This window comes from Nyctereutes procyonoides, unplaced genomic scaffold, assembly GCF_905146905.1.
Source record: "Nyctereutes procyonoides isolate TBG_1078 unplaced genomic scaffold, NYPRO_anot_genome, whole genome shotgun sequence".
NCBI classification, from domain to species: Eukaryota; Metazoa; Chordata; class Mammalia; order Carnivora; family Canidae; genus Nyctereutes; species Nyctereutes procyonoides.
In genome coordinates this window covers 37,590,719-37,605,142 of record NW_026575131.1, presented here as the reverse complement: position 1 = coordinate 37,605,142, position 14,424 = coordinate 37,590,719, and the positions used below count along the sequence as shown (strand labels likewise).

The 14,424-nt window shown below is 55.7% G+C and overlaps 1 protein-coding gene across 3 annotated transcripts; it reads left to right on the top strand.

Moving 5' to 3' along the window:
* The first annotated feature begins 2,535 nt into the window (after positions 1-2,535).
* Positions 2,536-8,112, top strand: GLYCTK (glycerate kinase). Of its 3 annotated transcripts, XM_055342927.1 has the most exons (6): positions 2,536-2,642; positions 3,587-3,663; positions 4,973-5,388; positions 5,595-5,746; positions 6,372-6,547; positions 6,865-8,112. In XM_055342927.1, the coding sequence occupies exons 3-6, from the start codon at positions 5,012-5,014 to the stop codon at positions 7,729-7,731; spliced, it is 1,572 nt and encodes a 523-aa protein (XP_055198902.1). In that variant the 5' UTR covers positions 2,536-2,642; positions 3,587-3,663; positions 4,973-5,011; the 3' UTR covers positions 7,732-8,112. The 3 variants fall into 3 exon arrangements, with proteins under 3 accessions (XP_055198902.1, XP_055198903.1, XP_055198900.1); XM_055342928.1 differs by lacking the exons at positions 2,536-2,642; positions 3,587-3,663 and adding an exon at positions 2,680-2,915; XM_055342925.1 differs by lacking the exons at positions 2,536-2,642; positions 3,587-3,663 and adding an exon at positions 4,656-4,776.
* The last annotated feature ends 6,312 nt before the right edge of the window (positions 8,113-14,424 follow it).

Sequence of the window (14,424 nt, the reverse complement as noted above, 5' to 3'; positions counted from 1 at the left end):
TTTTCCTCCTCTACATCTTTTTGTTGTTTAAAGATTTATTTATTTTTAGAAAGAGAGAGAGAACATGCACACCTTACGGGGAGCTCAATCTCACAGCCCATGAGATCATGACCTGAGTGGAATTCAAGAGTGGGATGCTCAACCGACTGAGCTGCCCAGGTACCCCACCCCTACATCATCTTTGTCTATACATCCAATTATTTCCTTGGTCTGGAGTTGCCTGTCACATTTTTGACATTGATACTTATTGCCAAAGTGCAGTTAAAAAGACTATAGACGGGGGATGTCTGGGTGGCTCAGCAGTTGAGTGTCTGCCTTTGGCTCAGGGTATGATCCCGGAGTCCTAGGATCAAGTCCCACATTGGGATCTTTGCATGGTGCCTGCTTCTGCCTCTGCCTGTGTCTCTGCCTCTCTGTCTCTCATGAATAATAAATAAAAAAATTAAAAAAAAGACTATAGACAGGGTCGCCTGGGTGACTGTCGGTTAAGCACCTGACTTCCAATTAAATTATGATCTTAGGGGATCCCTGGGTGGCGCAGCGGTTTGGCGCTTGCCTTTGGCTCAGGGCGCGGTCCTGGAGACCCGGGATCGAATCCCACATCGGGCTCCTGGTGCATGGAGCCTGCTTCTCCCTCTGCCTGTGTCTCTGCCTCTCTCTCTCTCTCTCTCTCTGTGAGTATCATAAATAAATAAATTTAAAAAAAAATTATGATCTTAGGGTCCTGGGATGAAGTCGGGAGTTGGGTTCCACATTCAGCTGGGAGTCTGCTTCCTGCCACTCCCTCTGCCCATTCTCTCTCTCTCTCTCAAATAAATAATCTGTTAAATAAAATAGCTAATATTGTAAAAAAAATTGTAGACATATTCATGCCTACTATCAAGGCGTGTGTATGCATTCTCATGAGCCTAATTGTTCTCTTAGATTTAAATTCCACTGCTACATGAGGCTTCTACATTTACTCACTACCACCATCTCTTTTTCTTTTATGAAGTTCTTCCCAACTTGGGTCTGCAGTACTTTGCAGCTGAGTACTTCACTGTTCTCTTGTTAATTCATTTTAAAAAAGGAAAGAAAGTGTGTATGTGTGTGTGTGGGGGGGATAGAAACCCCAGCTTTTATTAGTGCCTGGTGCTATGCGAGGCAGTAGAGATGCAAATACGAGTTAGACAAAATCACCATGTGCCAAGAACTCATGGTCCAGTGGGCATCTAAAGTTTGATGTTAAATACATCTTGTGAGTAGCTATGGAGTGGGAAGGGGATTTTTAAAAAATGAGTATAATTGGTCTCCTGCTTACAGTCTGACAGTACAGCACTGGCATAGTAAATGGTGTCTGTTCATGAGTCTCTAGCACTAAATTATGAAAGAGGTCCTCAAATATACATTTCTTCCAGCAGTGTGGGACTGTCATTACAAACGCAGAGTAAATCCCCAACTAAAAGTACCACTTCTTACCCATCCCAGTAGCTATAGCATTTGACCCACATAGAAGGTCAGGAAATGTCTGTTGAATGGTGGAGGAATGAATAAATTCACGATGACTAAAGACTGCTTATTATAAGCAAGGAAAAACCGAAACTTTAAATATTTACAATCTCCCCACCTCTAAAGAGGGCAGATCCTACTAAAGGTGCCTTTGTTTTGATGATGGAGTGGGGAAGTTTGGGAGAGAGTGATAGGGAATAAAAGGTCCTCTATTATAAAGGGGGGGAAAATCCAGGGAAACAGCTAGGAAGGAGATAGGAGTTCATGAGAGCAGAGCATAATGTAAAGAGATGGGGCAACTGCAAAAGGGAGTGGGCGAGGGCAAATATGTTTTATGATATTTAGAAAGTCTGCTGTGTGATTTGTGATGTAACTCCCCCCTCTCCTCAAGAAAACATCAGTTATTTAAAAAAAAAAAGTGCACTCTTTGGTCTTTAGATCCTGGTCAACACTTGTCTTTTGAAGGTGGGAAGGCATCAAGTCGGGGTCAAGGGTGGACACAGGCTGAGAGCGGAGACAGTAAGGGAGGCCCAGGGTGGTTTGTTATTTATACACAGCTTGTGTGTTCAAGGATCACGGAATAAAACTTTGAGTCCGAGCTGTTACTAGGTTGGCCAAGGGGAGCGGGGCAAACAAAGAGTTGGATTACAGTGGTGGTGAAGAGCCAGGATGATTTAATCTGGCTCCAGAGGGGTGGGTTGTGGGCAAGTCGTAATTCTCAACCTGTTTGCTCAGGGCAGTGCCGAGCACCTAACAGGACCAAGGCATCTATTTGCTGACTGCTGGGTTCCTACGGGATAGAGGAGGGGTCGGTTACAGCAGTCGGTGAGTCGGACATCGCCGCCCCCATTGCAGAGATGAAGGTAATGAGGCCCGAAGGTAATTCCAAGCCTCGCAGAGGTCAGGGCGGAGCCAAGGGCCCTTCAGGCCCCACTCCAGCGGGCTCCGCAACCCGCTCCACCGCAGCGTGCGCGGGCACCCCAGCCCCGCCGCAGCCCCGCCGCAGCCCCGCCCACTTCCGGGTCCCGCCCCGCCCACCCGGGAGTACTTCCTCTCCGGCAACGGAAGCCGCGGCTCGGAGCTCGGCGGAGCGGGGAGTCCTCGGCTCGAGGGCCCACGGGAGCAGCCCTGGGGCCGGGCAGCGGAGGCGCCAGGTGGCGGCGGGTCCTTAGTTCTCGGGTCACCACCGGACATCACGCGGCAGCCACTTCCCTCGCGAAGGCCTGAGGCTGACGTTACTTCCGGGGCCTGTGCGGGCAGGGGAAGGCCGGAAGTGGCCCCAGTTCCGGCCCCGTGGGTGGCGGGGCGGAGTCCAGGAGGGGCCCCTCGGGGTTTCCACGGTTGGTTCTCTGGAGCGCCTGGGAGTTTAGGAGGCTGCCCTGAGCAGGCAGTGTGGCTGCCTAGCAATGATGGTACAGGACGTCCAGGTAAATATGAATTTCAGATAAGCAACAAATTTTTTGGTCTAGGTAGGTGTGCCTCAAAGATTGTATGGAACATATTTATATTAAAGACGTGCCTCGGGGATCCCTGGGTGGCTCGGTGGTTCAGCGCCTGCCTTTGGCCCAGGGCGCGATCCTGGAGTCCCGGGATCGAGTCCCACGTCAGGCTCCCGGCATGGAGCCTGCTTCTCCCTCTGCCTGTGTCTCTGCCTCTCTCTCTCTCTCTCTCTCTCTCTCTCTCTATGTCTATCATAAATAAATAAATAAACAAACAAACAAACAAATAAATAAATAAATAAATCTTTAAAAAAAAAAAGACGTGCCTCGTTAATCTGAAATTCAAGTTTAACTGGACGTTCTGTATTTTAACATTTTAAGTGGCAGCCTCAGCCTTGAACACCCCCCACCACCACCACCACCATCCTCACGCCTCCATCCTCCCCTGGACCCTGGTATACTGTGGCAAGGTTAGGATCCTCTAGGCCTGTGTCCATCTGGGAAACAGGTACAAAGTTCACCCAGGCTGTCAAGCTGTGTTGCTACATTCTAAGCCACTTTTGGTTCCCGGCCCAATGGGCCAGTCCCAAGGGCTTCCTGGCAAAAAAGCTGAGGCCATTTTCTGAGTCCCCATGGCAGCGCCCTCTGTTCCCTTTCAGGGCTGGAAGTCAGGCAGCGCTGATCTTAAGGGGAAAATGAGAACCATGCTGCCTAAGTGGCTGAGGACTACACGTTGGTAGGTTTTTGAGGGAAGGATGAAATGTTTGGGGTTCAAGTTTTCTGTGTAAACAGTGGGCAGCTTCAGAGAGGCCACAGATGTCAAGGGGAGAGTATTAGTCTTACTCTTCCCACCTCATTTGGCACCTGAGGCCCGGTGAAAGAAAGGGAGCTCTCTCTGCGGCAGAGCCGGATTTCCAGCCTCCTTCCCGTGCTCTGTCCACGCCTGCGCTGCAGTCAGCCGGCAGCAATTATGGTGGGCATTGTTAAAATAGATGCATTTTTTAGAGATGATCTCTTTGGGGCTTTATTGTCCCTGAGCTCTGGACAGTCTCCTGATCTTCACCCCAAGGCTTCTTTAGCTTTTACCTTGCCTAGTTGGGAAGATGACTGTTTGGCCTCAGCTGTGGGAGCCTGGTCTTTCCTGCTCTAGACGATTGGCTCTCACTCCCGTGGGTGGTGTGACCCACAACTTGTATGTCAGAGCAAAAGGCGTGTTCTTGGCGGGGCTCGGTCCGGCCAGCCAAGTAGGTTCTGTCTTGCAGCTTGGGCCCCATGATGCATGGCCTCAATGTGGTGTCGAGGGACTTCTCTAAGGTTCCATCATGAGCCAGTCTTTGCTGCCACTTCTCATTGAAACCTGAACATTTTGCTGGACTGGCCTTCAATGTTGGGATTCCTCAGGCTGTGTGTCTTGAGGAGTAAGGAGGGTCAAGAGGATGTGCTCTGGGCCTGCCTGTCAGTGCTCCTGTGAGCCTGCTGCCTCCCCACATAGACCTAGCCTTCCAGGCTCCCCAGCCCAGATCCACAAGCTAATGAAATAGAGCAGGCTGCAGGTCATCAGGCTCGGGGTCAGTTGATGAGACAGCCAGCTGCTTTTTGGCAACAGAAGTGGTAAAGAGGTAGGGAAAGAGTGCCAAAAAAGGGTGTTGCCTCTGGATGAGGACTCATAAGTGCAGGGGGTGGGAAAGGGGTGGGGCAGGAGCCCACTGATAGGCACTGCTCCCTCTGTGAATGATTAACTCTCAGCCAAAGTGGGTGGCCTAGGAGGAGGGCTTAGCTAACAGGACCTTTGGACTTGGGGCAGAGTGTCCAGAGGGCCAGAGTATAATCTGGAGAAGAGGAGGACATGGTAGGTGGCAGGCTTGGGCTCTGAGAACTGGAGTGAGATCAGGCTGCTGAGGGCCTCAGAAAGTCTTGGCCTGGCAGATGGCCCATTGCAGCAGCTGCTGTGGGGTCCAGCTCCAAGCCCCCAAGGAGATGGCTGTATGTCGGGGGTGTCTGTCTCTGGTCTTGCAGCAGCCTCACTAATGCTTTCTTCCTCCTAGGTGGCCATGGGTGCCAGGTGGTGGTGAGAGCAGTGGGGCATGGCTATAGTTCTGCAAGCTCTGCCCTGCTTGGCCCGAGCACCCTTGCGCCCACTCCTCCCGGGGCGCCCAATGGTCCGGCTGGCCAGTGGCATGGCCCTGGGAGAGCAGGCGCAGCACCTGTTTGAGAGCACCGTGGGTGCCGTGCTTCCAGGCCCCATGCTGCACCGGGCACTGTCCTTGGATCCCAGTAGTGGGCTGCTGAAGGTGCGGGACCGGAGCTTTCAGCTGCGGCAAAACCTCTACCTGGTGGGCTTTGGCAAGGCTGTGCTGGGCATGGCAGCTGCAGCTGAAGAGCTACTGGGCCAGCATCTCGTGCAGGGTGTGATCAGCGTGCCCAAGGGGATTCGTGCTGCCATGGAGCGTGCTGGCAAGCAGTAAGGAGGCTTGGGGGGCTGTTTCCCACTGTCCCCGGGAGGGGAAGCTAGGCCCAAACTCAGTGCTGATCAGGCCTCCCTCCCTCAGCAGCATCCCTTTTCTTCTGGGTCTGAACTGGCTTCAGAATGGGTGAAGCTGTACAGCTGAGAAATCAGATGGGAGGAGAGGAACCCACCTCATCTCTTGCTGTCTGTTCTCTCTTCAGGGAGATGCTGCTGAAGCCACACAGCCGTGTCCAGGTATTTGAGGGTGCAGAGGACAACCTGCCAGACCGTGATGCACTTCGGGCTGCACTGGCCATCCGGCAGCTGGCTGAAGGCCTCACAGCTGACGATCTACTGCTTGTACTCATCTCAGGTGTGGGTGCCAGATTGGCTCAGGACAGTTTAGGGGGGTGGTGGTGGTGGTGGTTCCAAATATCAGGTTGGGAGAGATGGTTGGTTTGAGCTCCCAGGGTTACAGAGCAAGGGAGGCAGTAAGGTGCCTGTATGGCTGACCTCTGGGTGGCCCTGGGCAGGTTATCTGGCCTCTCTGGAGCTGTGTGGGTCCTCCTCCCATTGACCATGTTGGTGGCCATGAGAGGGCACATGAGAGGGAGCATGTAACTCAAGGTGTGGTGAGGGAAAATGCCCCTGCTGTTGCTGCTGTCTGTGCCAGTGTAACCTGGGACTGGAACCCAGGTCACCAACTCCCATGCAGCCCTTCCTTGGTCTTGCTGTCTCTTCATGATCTGCCCCCATTCCAAGCTCATAAGGAATAGTTCTTCCAGTGCCTGCTGGGATCTGGGCTACTCAAGGCAGGGCACAGCCTCAGGTGCCTGGGGTGTGGTGACCATACACACGTTCACTGCATGTCCACACGAGGGCACCCTAACCCCACCTTTCCAGCATACCCTTCCCTGGTGTGCTTGCCCCCTTCCCTAAGTGGGGAGGTTCCTTTGCAGTCTTACCCCTCTTGCCCAACTTCTTCACCCTATCTGCAGGTGGGGGCTCAGCCTTGCTGCCCGCCCCTATCCCACCCGTAACACTGGAGGAAAAGCAGACACTCACCAAGCTGCTGGCAGCCCGAGGAGCCAATATCCAGGAGCTGAACACCATCCGGAAGGCCCTGTCCCAGCTCAAGGGTGGGGGGCTGGCTCAGGCCGCCTACCCTGCCCAGGTATATGGGTCTCTTCTACCCGAGGCAGCCCTGGGCTGGTGGAGTCAGGCCCACAAATGCCAGGGAGATGAAAGCCTGGAACAGCTTGTAGATTGGCAGGGGCCTGGAGTGGGAGGGGCCTCAGAGAGGATGGGAGTGGGGTGTCCAAATGGCCACGTGTTCTGCAAACCCCCTTGAGAGGGGTTAGAAAAGGAGGAGAAAATGCTCCTGACAGCATGAGGGTGTGTGGATATGTGGCAGGGGATACGTGGCAGCTTGTCATCCATGGCTATGGTGTGAGAAGCAGGAGGGACTGAGCCTCTGTGACTCCTCCCCAGGTGGTGAGCCTGATTCTGTCAGACGTGGTGGGGGACCCTGTGGAGGTGATCGCCAGCGGCCCCACTGTGGCCAGTATCCATAATGTGCAAGATTGCCTGCACATCCTCAATCACTACGGCCTTCGTGCTGCCCTACCACGTTCTGTGAAGACGGTGCTGGCTCGGGCTGACTCTGACCCTCATGGGCCACACACCTGTGGTCACGTGCTCAATGTGATCATTGGCTCCAACACTCTGGCACTGGCTGAGGCCCAGCGGCAAGCTGAGGCACTGGGATACCGGGCATTGGTGCTGAGTGCCGCCATACAGGGCGATGTGAAAAGTGTGGCCCGGTTCTATGGGTTGCTTGCCCAAGTGGCTGGAGCCCAGCTCACCCTGCCTGGGACTAGAGCCTCTGTGAAGGAGGATGAGCAACTTCGTGAGTTGGCAGCTGAGCTCCAGCTCCCAGACCTGCAGCTGAAGGAGGCTCTGGAGACTGTGGCTGGGGCTAGGGGCCCTGTCTGCTTGCTGGCTGGTGGTGAGCCCACAGTACAATTGCAGGGCTCCGGAAAGGGTGGCCGGAACCAGGAACTGGCTCTACGTGTCGGAGCAGAGCTGGGACAACAGCCGCTGGGGTCTGTAGATGTGCTGTTTTTGAGTGGTGGCACCGATGGGCAGGATGGGCCTACAGAGGCAGCTGGGGCCTGGGTCGTGCCTGAGCTTGCCAGCCAGGCTGCCACTGAGGGCCTGGACGTGGCCACCTTCTTGTCCCACAATGACTCACATACCTTCTTCCGCTGCTTTCGTGGTGGAGCACACCTGCTGCACACAGGGCTCACTGGCACCAATGTCATGGACGTTCACTTCCTATTCCTGCGGCTACGGTGATGGCACAGGTCATGTTTTAGGAGGCACAGAGGTGACCTATGGGGCAGCATCCTGGGGCAGAACAGGGTTGGTCTGCAAGACCTCACTAGGCTTTAGGGCCCCTTCTCTCCTTGGCCTGGTTGTTTGGTTGACCCTCACCCTTCATACCCAGGGCTTCTGCTCTGTGTTCATTCCCCCCAACCAGACTGGCAGATGGGAGTTATCTTCTCTCCCTACTTTCTGTCATGACAGCAGGTACCCTTGAGGGCTAGGATGAGCACCTTCGCTGGTTTGCTATTCCTGGTCTCCCTCCACACCGGGCAGCCCCTCTGCTGAGCTCTTGAGTGTTTTTTCTGTGGGGTGACGTAAGAAGGACTGCAAATAAAAAGAACCACACTCTGGGTTCTCTGTGTGTTTTCCCGCAGAGCAAAGACTCACACAGAGTTGTTGGGAAAGGGAGTAGGGAGGGTCAGGCTGTAGCCCCAGTACTAAGACTCTATAGGAGTTCCCCACACCTCTCTCTGCAGGACACACTCAATACTTGTTTTACTGGAATAGGAGCCTAGGAAGGTTGATCCTGGCTTCTGGCACACTCAGTGTGGGCAAGCAGAGACCCCTGGAAGGACAGGCCAAAGGACTACAGTCTGTGGGGTCTGAAGGGGACAGGCCACCCATCCAACCATGACTCCCCTGTGGCATCCGTGCTGCAGTCTCCAGGTTCTGTATACCTTGCTAAGTGCAAGCTTACTAGCCACTGAGGCTGTCCTCAACTTCTGTATTTGGATAGCCCTTAGGGGATAGATCACACCTTTTGTTGAACTGCCCTTTGTTTATTCGGAGGCTATTCCCAACCACACAGGATTCTGGACCTTGTTTCCTTGTGTCAGGCCCATTTCCTCAGGCTGACCATCCCAGTTTCTTTAGCTGCTTCTTTGGGACACAGGGCAGCTCCTGGTGCCAGCCCTGCAGTGGGAGTCTCCAGTGCTGAGATGAGCGGTCAGAATATTGATGGGGTCCAGCAGCCATCTGCCCATTCCCCTGCTATAGTTGGCTAGGAAAGAGGCTTGGGAAAAGAGCAACAGAGGAAAGCTTCCCTTGGCTAGGCTAGGAGCCTGTCCTGGGAGAGGGTAGGGCTGCTGTCCTGTGTCTGGGCCCACTTGCTCAGCATCCAAGCCCTCCGTTGGCCGCCCCCGCCGTACGCCACGGCTCCAATCCCTATATGAGTGAGCAGTAAAATCACATAGGAATAAAAAGCCATAGAGAACAGCGAGGCCTGGGGCTGCTCCTGCTGGCCCCCTCTTCGCTGAGGGTGTGAGGGGCTCTGGCCCAGGGCTGGCACCCCCTCCCTCTGGGAAGACACTCCCTCACCTACTTGGGCCCCAGACAGCCCAGCCTGCAGATGGTTCATGACCTGGGGACAAGGTGAGGCGAGTAATGTGAGCCAGGCTCTGGAGGTCAGGGAGGTTTAGGAAAGGGGAGTTTGCATCCCTCTGTGATAGAGGGTACCTCTTCCTTTGCTTCTGTGCTGGCATGGAGTTTTCACTGACTGTGGGGTCATAGTCTGGGGGATATTGCCCCTATATGGCAGTACCTGTGCCCTCTTGCTCCTCTGACAGCCTTTAGATATGCCCTGTTCTGTTTCAATCCTTGCCCTTGGGAGCATGGATATTATCATTGGGTGTCAAGTTCCAGGCAAGAGCAGGATAAGAGGGCAGGACCTGTGGCAGAGTGCTTGTCTGCCCTGTCCACAGTGTGTGTGTGTGTGTGTGTGTGTGTGTGTGTGTGTGTGTGTGTGTGTTGGTATGTGAACACACAGATGTGGGTGGCCAAGGGTAGAGGGTGTGCTGTTGCTTGTGGACTATGCTGCTTACATACCTGTTGAGGGCTTTGGGTGTCGGTGGGGTCTCATTGGAGGGTTCCCCTGTACCCTTTTGGCCCTTGTGCTGTGCCTCTGTGGGGGCTAGGAGGCCAGGGACTGGATTGCACCTAACCCATTAGATTTGCTCATTTGGTATACCCAAGATAAGAATAGTTATATTTGGTGTCAATCTAAATGAAAATATGATATAAACACTGCATGGTGTTCAATAGGACTTATTATTTGCTCCATAAATTTCAATTATGGGTCATAATAATCGCTCCATCCTATGGCTCTTGGTTTCTGTCTCTCTTGGCTCAGGTTACCGTCATCCTCGTGCCCACCTAATTTCCGTTCCCTGAAGCTCTCCCTGGCCCACCTGGAGGCTTTTGCCACGAAGGGTGCCCAGCAAAAGCAACCACCCCCCACCCCCATTGCTGCCACCTTTGCAGGCCCTTCCATTTTCCGTACTTGGTGTGAACTAAAAAGAGCTGGCCAGTGGGCCTGGACAGCACGTAGGTATCAGCTAATCCAAGTCTCTTTGTTTTATAGCTGGAGAAACAGAGAGAGAAGGTGGCTTGTCTGGGGCACCTCAGCAACTCTGCCACCAAACCAGGAGAGCCTGGTCGGGACCTGTTTGCCCACCCTCTGTGGCTCAGAGGCCCTGGGGCCCAGAGAGGGCTCAGCCAGAGTCAGGGATCCACTCTTGCCTCTCTGCTTGTCCCTCAAGTGCTTGGAGATGGTGATGTGACCACGCTTGGCCTCTGTGGGAACCATAAAACAGATTTGTCAGTCCCTTTTTGGTTTAGATTTCACAGTTGCATTGTGTGTTTGATTAGGTAGAAAACCACATGTGGTTGGGTGATGGATGGGCTTCTATACAGATTTTCTATGCAGATCCATGTATGTGTGCATGGGAATGTGTGTAGGTATGTGTGTGTCCCACCCAACCCACAGCTACTTCCTGAGCAGGCATCTGAGCCATGCTTGCTCTGCCACCCGGGTGAGGACATACAGTTTGGTGTGGTCAGCCATTCGAGATACAGTGAAGCAAGTTGGACAAGGAGGCCATAAAGGCTGGCAGAGGCCAACTGGTGAAGGGCTTTGTGTGCCTGGCTGAGGAGGGTCAGACTTCACATGGGCAGCAGTGGCAAGCCTCCTGGGATTTTGGCAAGGGGTGGTATGGGGAGGCTATTTCAGGACTCGGATGCTGAGGCCCGCTTTGCAGAGATGGGGGATGCCAGGAGGGAGTGCCAGGAGGTGGAGGAGGTGAGAGTGCCGCAGGTGAGAGAGAGGTGTATCACCAGGCTGGGGAACCCCTCCCAGCTCCCCTCTCCCCTCAGGCAGCCCTCCAGATGTCCACTTTGGAACCAAGGCTAGAAGCCGTGGTTCAGACACCCCTCTCAATGCCATCAGGATCTTGAGGATCTGGGGATGGGGGTGGAGCAGCTGGGCAACTGGTGGATGCTTTGATGAGCGTAGGTACCCTGCCCTTATGTAGGCTCTCACGGGATGGCTCGTTAAAAGCCTTAGAAGGAGCCCTGCAGTGGGAGTTGGGTCCTAGATCCTGGCCTTGCCACCTTCCTTTCTCCTGTTCTTGCTTTTCTCTTCTGTCTAATGGGGACAACATCCTGTCCTGCTTGCCTCTCTGGGGAGGTGTCAGCAGTAGATGGATCTGGGCAGGAAAGTTCTGTGGAAGTGGGGGTGCTCAGGGAAGGAGGCAGGGAAGATAGAGGTGCTGGCCTTTTCCAAGGAGAGGCTTGGCGAGCTCTCTACTCAGGGAAGCCCCCTTCTTCCAGGCAGGGCCTGGGTTAGAGCCAGTAAGGCCTTGATGCCCAATGACTGAGGCCCTCTGACCAGCACTTGCGAAGGGTGGTCTTTGAATTTTAAATGGCTGCTAGTGTGTGCAGTGCCCTGAGAAGTTACAGAACCAATGTGGGGAGGGGGTGTCAGCTAGAGCTAGAGTAAGCTAACCCAGCCTGAGAGGGAGCCCCCTTTGTGTCTCAGAGAAAAATGGACAGGGTGGCCTGATCCCTCTGGATCTGGATCATGGGTGAGGGACATGATGAGGCCTAGAGTGGGGTGGGGGAGAACTGGCTTAACTGTGGGCTAGGAATCCCTAGCAGAGTGAGAGAATTTGGAGGTGTGCTAGGGGAGGATGGGGTTGTATAGGGGTGGGTGTGGGATATTGACACACCACTCAGGGTGTAGCCAATGGCTTAGGCAGGCTGCTGCATGAGAGTGGGGTCATGGAGCTGTGCTGAGCTGAGTCCAGGCCAGGAGGGGTGGCCTTTTCCCCTGAGACCGGGATGTCTGGGGGTCAGCTGCTCCCGGGTAATCACTAGGACCAGTCCTGAGGCTTTCCTCTCACACTTCCCCTGGCTAGGCTGCCCTTGGGCCCATAGGGACTGGATGGGTTGGGCTGTGGCAAACCACCTGGGCCTTTGAGACCTGATGCCCATAGCTCTGATTCTATCTCTCTGTACATGTTGGTCCATCTGGGGTTATTGCCTGCTCAGTTGAGGAGGCTGTATTAGGGAAGAGGGTGAGAAGAGTTGGGCCTCAGAAACAAGTGCCCCGGGATCCCTGGGTGGCACAGCGGTTTGGCGCCTGCCTTTGGCCCAGGGCGCAATCCTGGAGACCCGGGATCAAATCCCACATCAGGCTTCCGGTGCATAGAGCCTGCTTCTCCCTCTGCCTATGTCTCTGCCTCTCTCTCTCTCTCTCATTGTGTACCTATCATAAATAAATAAAATAAAATAAAATATAAAAAAATTAAAAAAAAAAAAAGAAACAAGTGCCCCAACTGACCTGTCCTAGGGGGACAAATGCCCCTGGCAGCTCTGCCTTATGGGTCACTACCCACCATGATCTTGTACATGGATGGCTTCCTGGGAGTTCAGGGAGCTATATAGGATCTGGTCCTGCCCTGGCCAGATAGCCAGAAGCTGTGTCCCCAAGATGCATCCCACTGGGGAGCTCCCTCCTGGTCTCTGCATATTCCCAACCTTTCCTGCCCCTCCTCTGGCAGTCAGCAGAGCCACCCTGCTTGCCTCTCTAGAGAAATGTGAGCAGCGCATGGTCCCCAAGCAGCCCTGCCTCTCCATCCCCGCCTCCAGCTGAGAAGGGGGCGGGGTCCCAGCACTGGCTTTGCCCATTCCATCTACTCCCACCCAGCCTGCCCAGCTTCAGGGTCTCTGGGTCTCCTGGGAGCCTTGGGTCATCTCTAATAACTGCACTTGTAGTCTCATGCAGGAAGGAGCTAGGGCTCTGTCTCCACCTGTTCTCTCCAACCCCCTCTGCCCCCCTCCCCACTTTCTTCCCTGTCCAGTTCAGGAGGCTGACCACAAGAGCATCTGGGCTCTGGCCTGAATCCCTACTGTTCACTACTGTGGGTAAAGCTGTCCTGGGGATCCTATTTTGTGGGAGCTGGTCAAGGATCCCTAGTGGAGGGAGACAGCCCCTCCCCACATGTAGCTCTGTGGATCTGCTGGTCAGGAGCTTGGGGTGAAAACAGTCAGCCTGTGGCAGGGAGCAGATCTCTCCTTCTCTGCCCACTGCCCCCCCCCACCTGGGTAGTGGAAGCAGCCCAGCACATCCCTGACCAGCAACCAAAACCCCGGCAGGGACAGGCACCTTAGGGGTCACAGCCTTGTGGACAGCGCCACTGCTGCCACCCAGCAACCTTGCAGCCACAGCCCTGCCAGAGGCAGGGTTCAGAGCCCTGGACTCCAGGACCAGGCACACACACCTTCAGGTGTGGCTATTCCGGGCAGCCCAGCCCCCGCCCACCCAGACAGGCCCCCCTGAGGGTCCCCCTCAGCCCAAGGCCACCCTTAGAAGCCAACCCCAGGGTAGGGACGCCAGGGTAGGGACGGAGCCTGCCGGCTCCCAAGCAGCTCTACTCCCTGGCGCCCCGCAGCCAAGTGGCCACCCCTCTGCCCTGGGCTCCTGCTGACCGCCGGGGCATTGGGCTCTCTGACTGCTGTGCCCGCTGCCCCGGGCCGGGAGGCGCCGCGCCGGACTGTCCACCGTCCCCACCTGCCCGCCCCCCAGGGCTCCGGCTGCCGCGCCCGGCGTCCCGGCTCCCCGCTCACCTCGGTGGCGCTGTCTCCGCACCAGAGGCACTGCAGTGTGGGAACTGTCCCGAGGAGCCAGTTCTCGGCTGAAACAAAGAGGTGGGGGAGAGAGAGGGGGGCAGCGGGAGAGGGAGAGGGTGAGTGAGCGGGAAGGAGCGGAGGCTGGAGGGGAAGAGGGAAGGGAGAGGGCGAGGGAGGAGATGGGAGGGAGGGGATCGCGGGGAGATCACGCCTGACTCCCCGGACTGAGGGACTGAGGGCCGGGGCGCCGAGGGGAGAGGAAGTGGGGAGGGGACAGAGGGGAGGATTGTTCGAGGGACTGCACGGCGCGGGGCGTGGGCCGGAGAGGGAGCGGGGTGACAGGCAGGGCTGCGGGCGGCCGCGGGCAGGGGGCCCCACCCGTCCTCTGCCCTCTGCCTGCTGGGGCACCTGGGTGGCCAAAGGCCACCGAGGGGAAGGGGAGGGAGAGGCGGGCGCCGGGTGAGGGCTAACAGGCTGGGAGGAGGGGGGTGTTGCCGGGACAAAGGCGGGAGCAGAACAAAGGTGTCCGAATGGAGGAGTCGGCCCCTGCTGACCTCTGGGTGCCGCAGTCCCCAGCGTCCTGGACAGAGTCTCCAGAAGGGAGGGCAGGTCCACTCTGAGGCGGTCCAGGCTCCGAAGTGGCAGCTTGAGGTCAAGGGGAGAGGGGGTGGGCTGTGAGAGTGGGCAGGGCCCCTTCCTCTGAGAGAGGTCGAGCATGCTGGCCGCAGGGGCTGACCACACATCAGGATGCCAGTG

Excerpts from the sequence above, each read along its gene's own strand:
- GLYCTK (XM_055342927.1), top strand. The coding sequence starts at position 5,012 with ATGGCTATAGTTCTGCAAGCTCTGCCCTGCTTGGCCCGAGCACCCTTG. Across the intron at positions 5,389-5,594 it reads ATGGAGCGTGCTGGCAAGCA|GGAGATGCTGCTGAAGCCAC; the intron begins GTAAGGAGGCTT and ends TTCTCTCTTCAG. Across the intron at positions 6,548-6,864 it reads AGGCCGCCTACCCTGCCCAG|GTGGTGAGCCTGATTCTGTC; the intron begins GTATATGGGTCT and ends ACTCCTCCCCAG.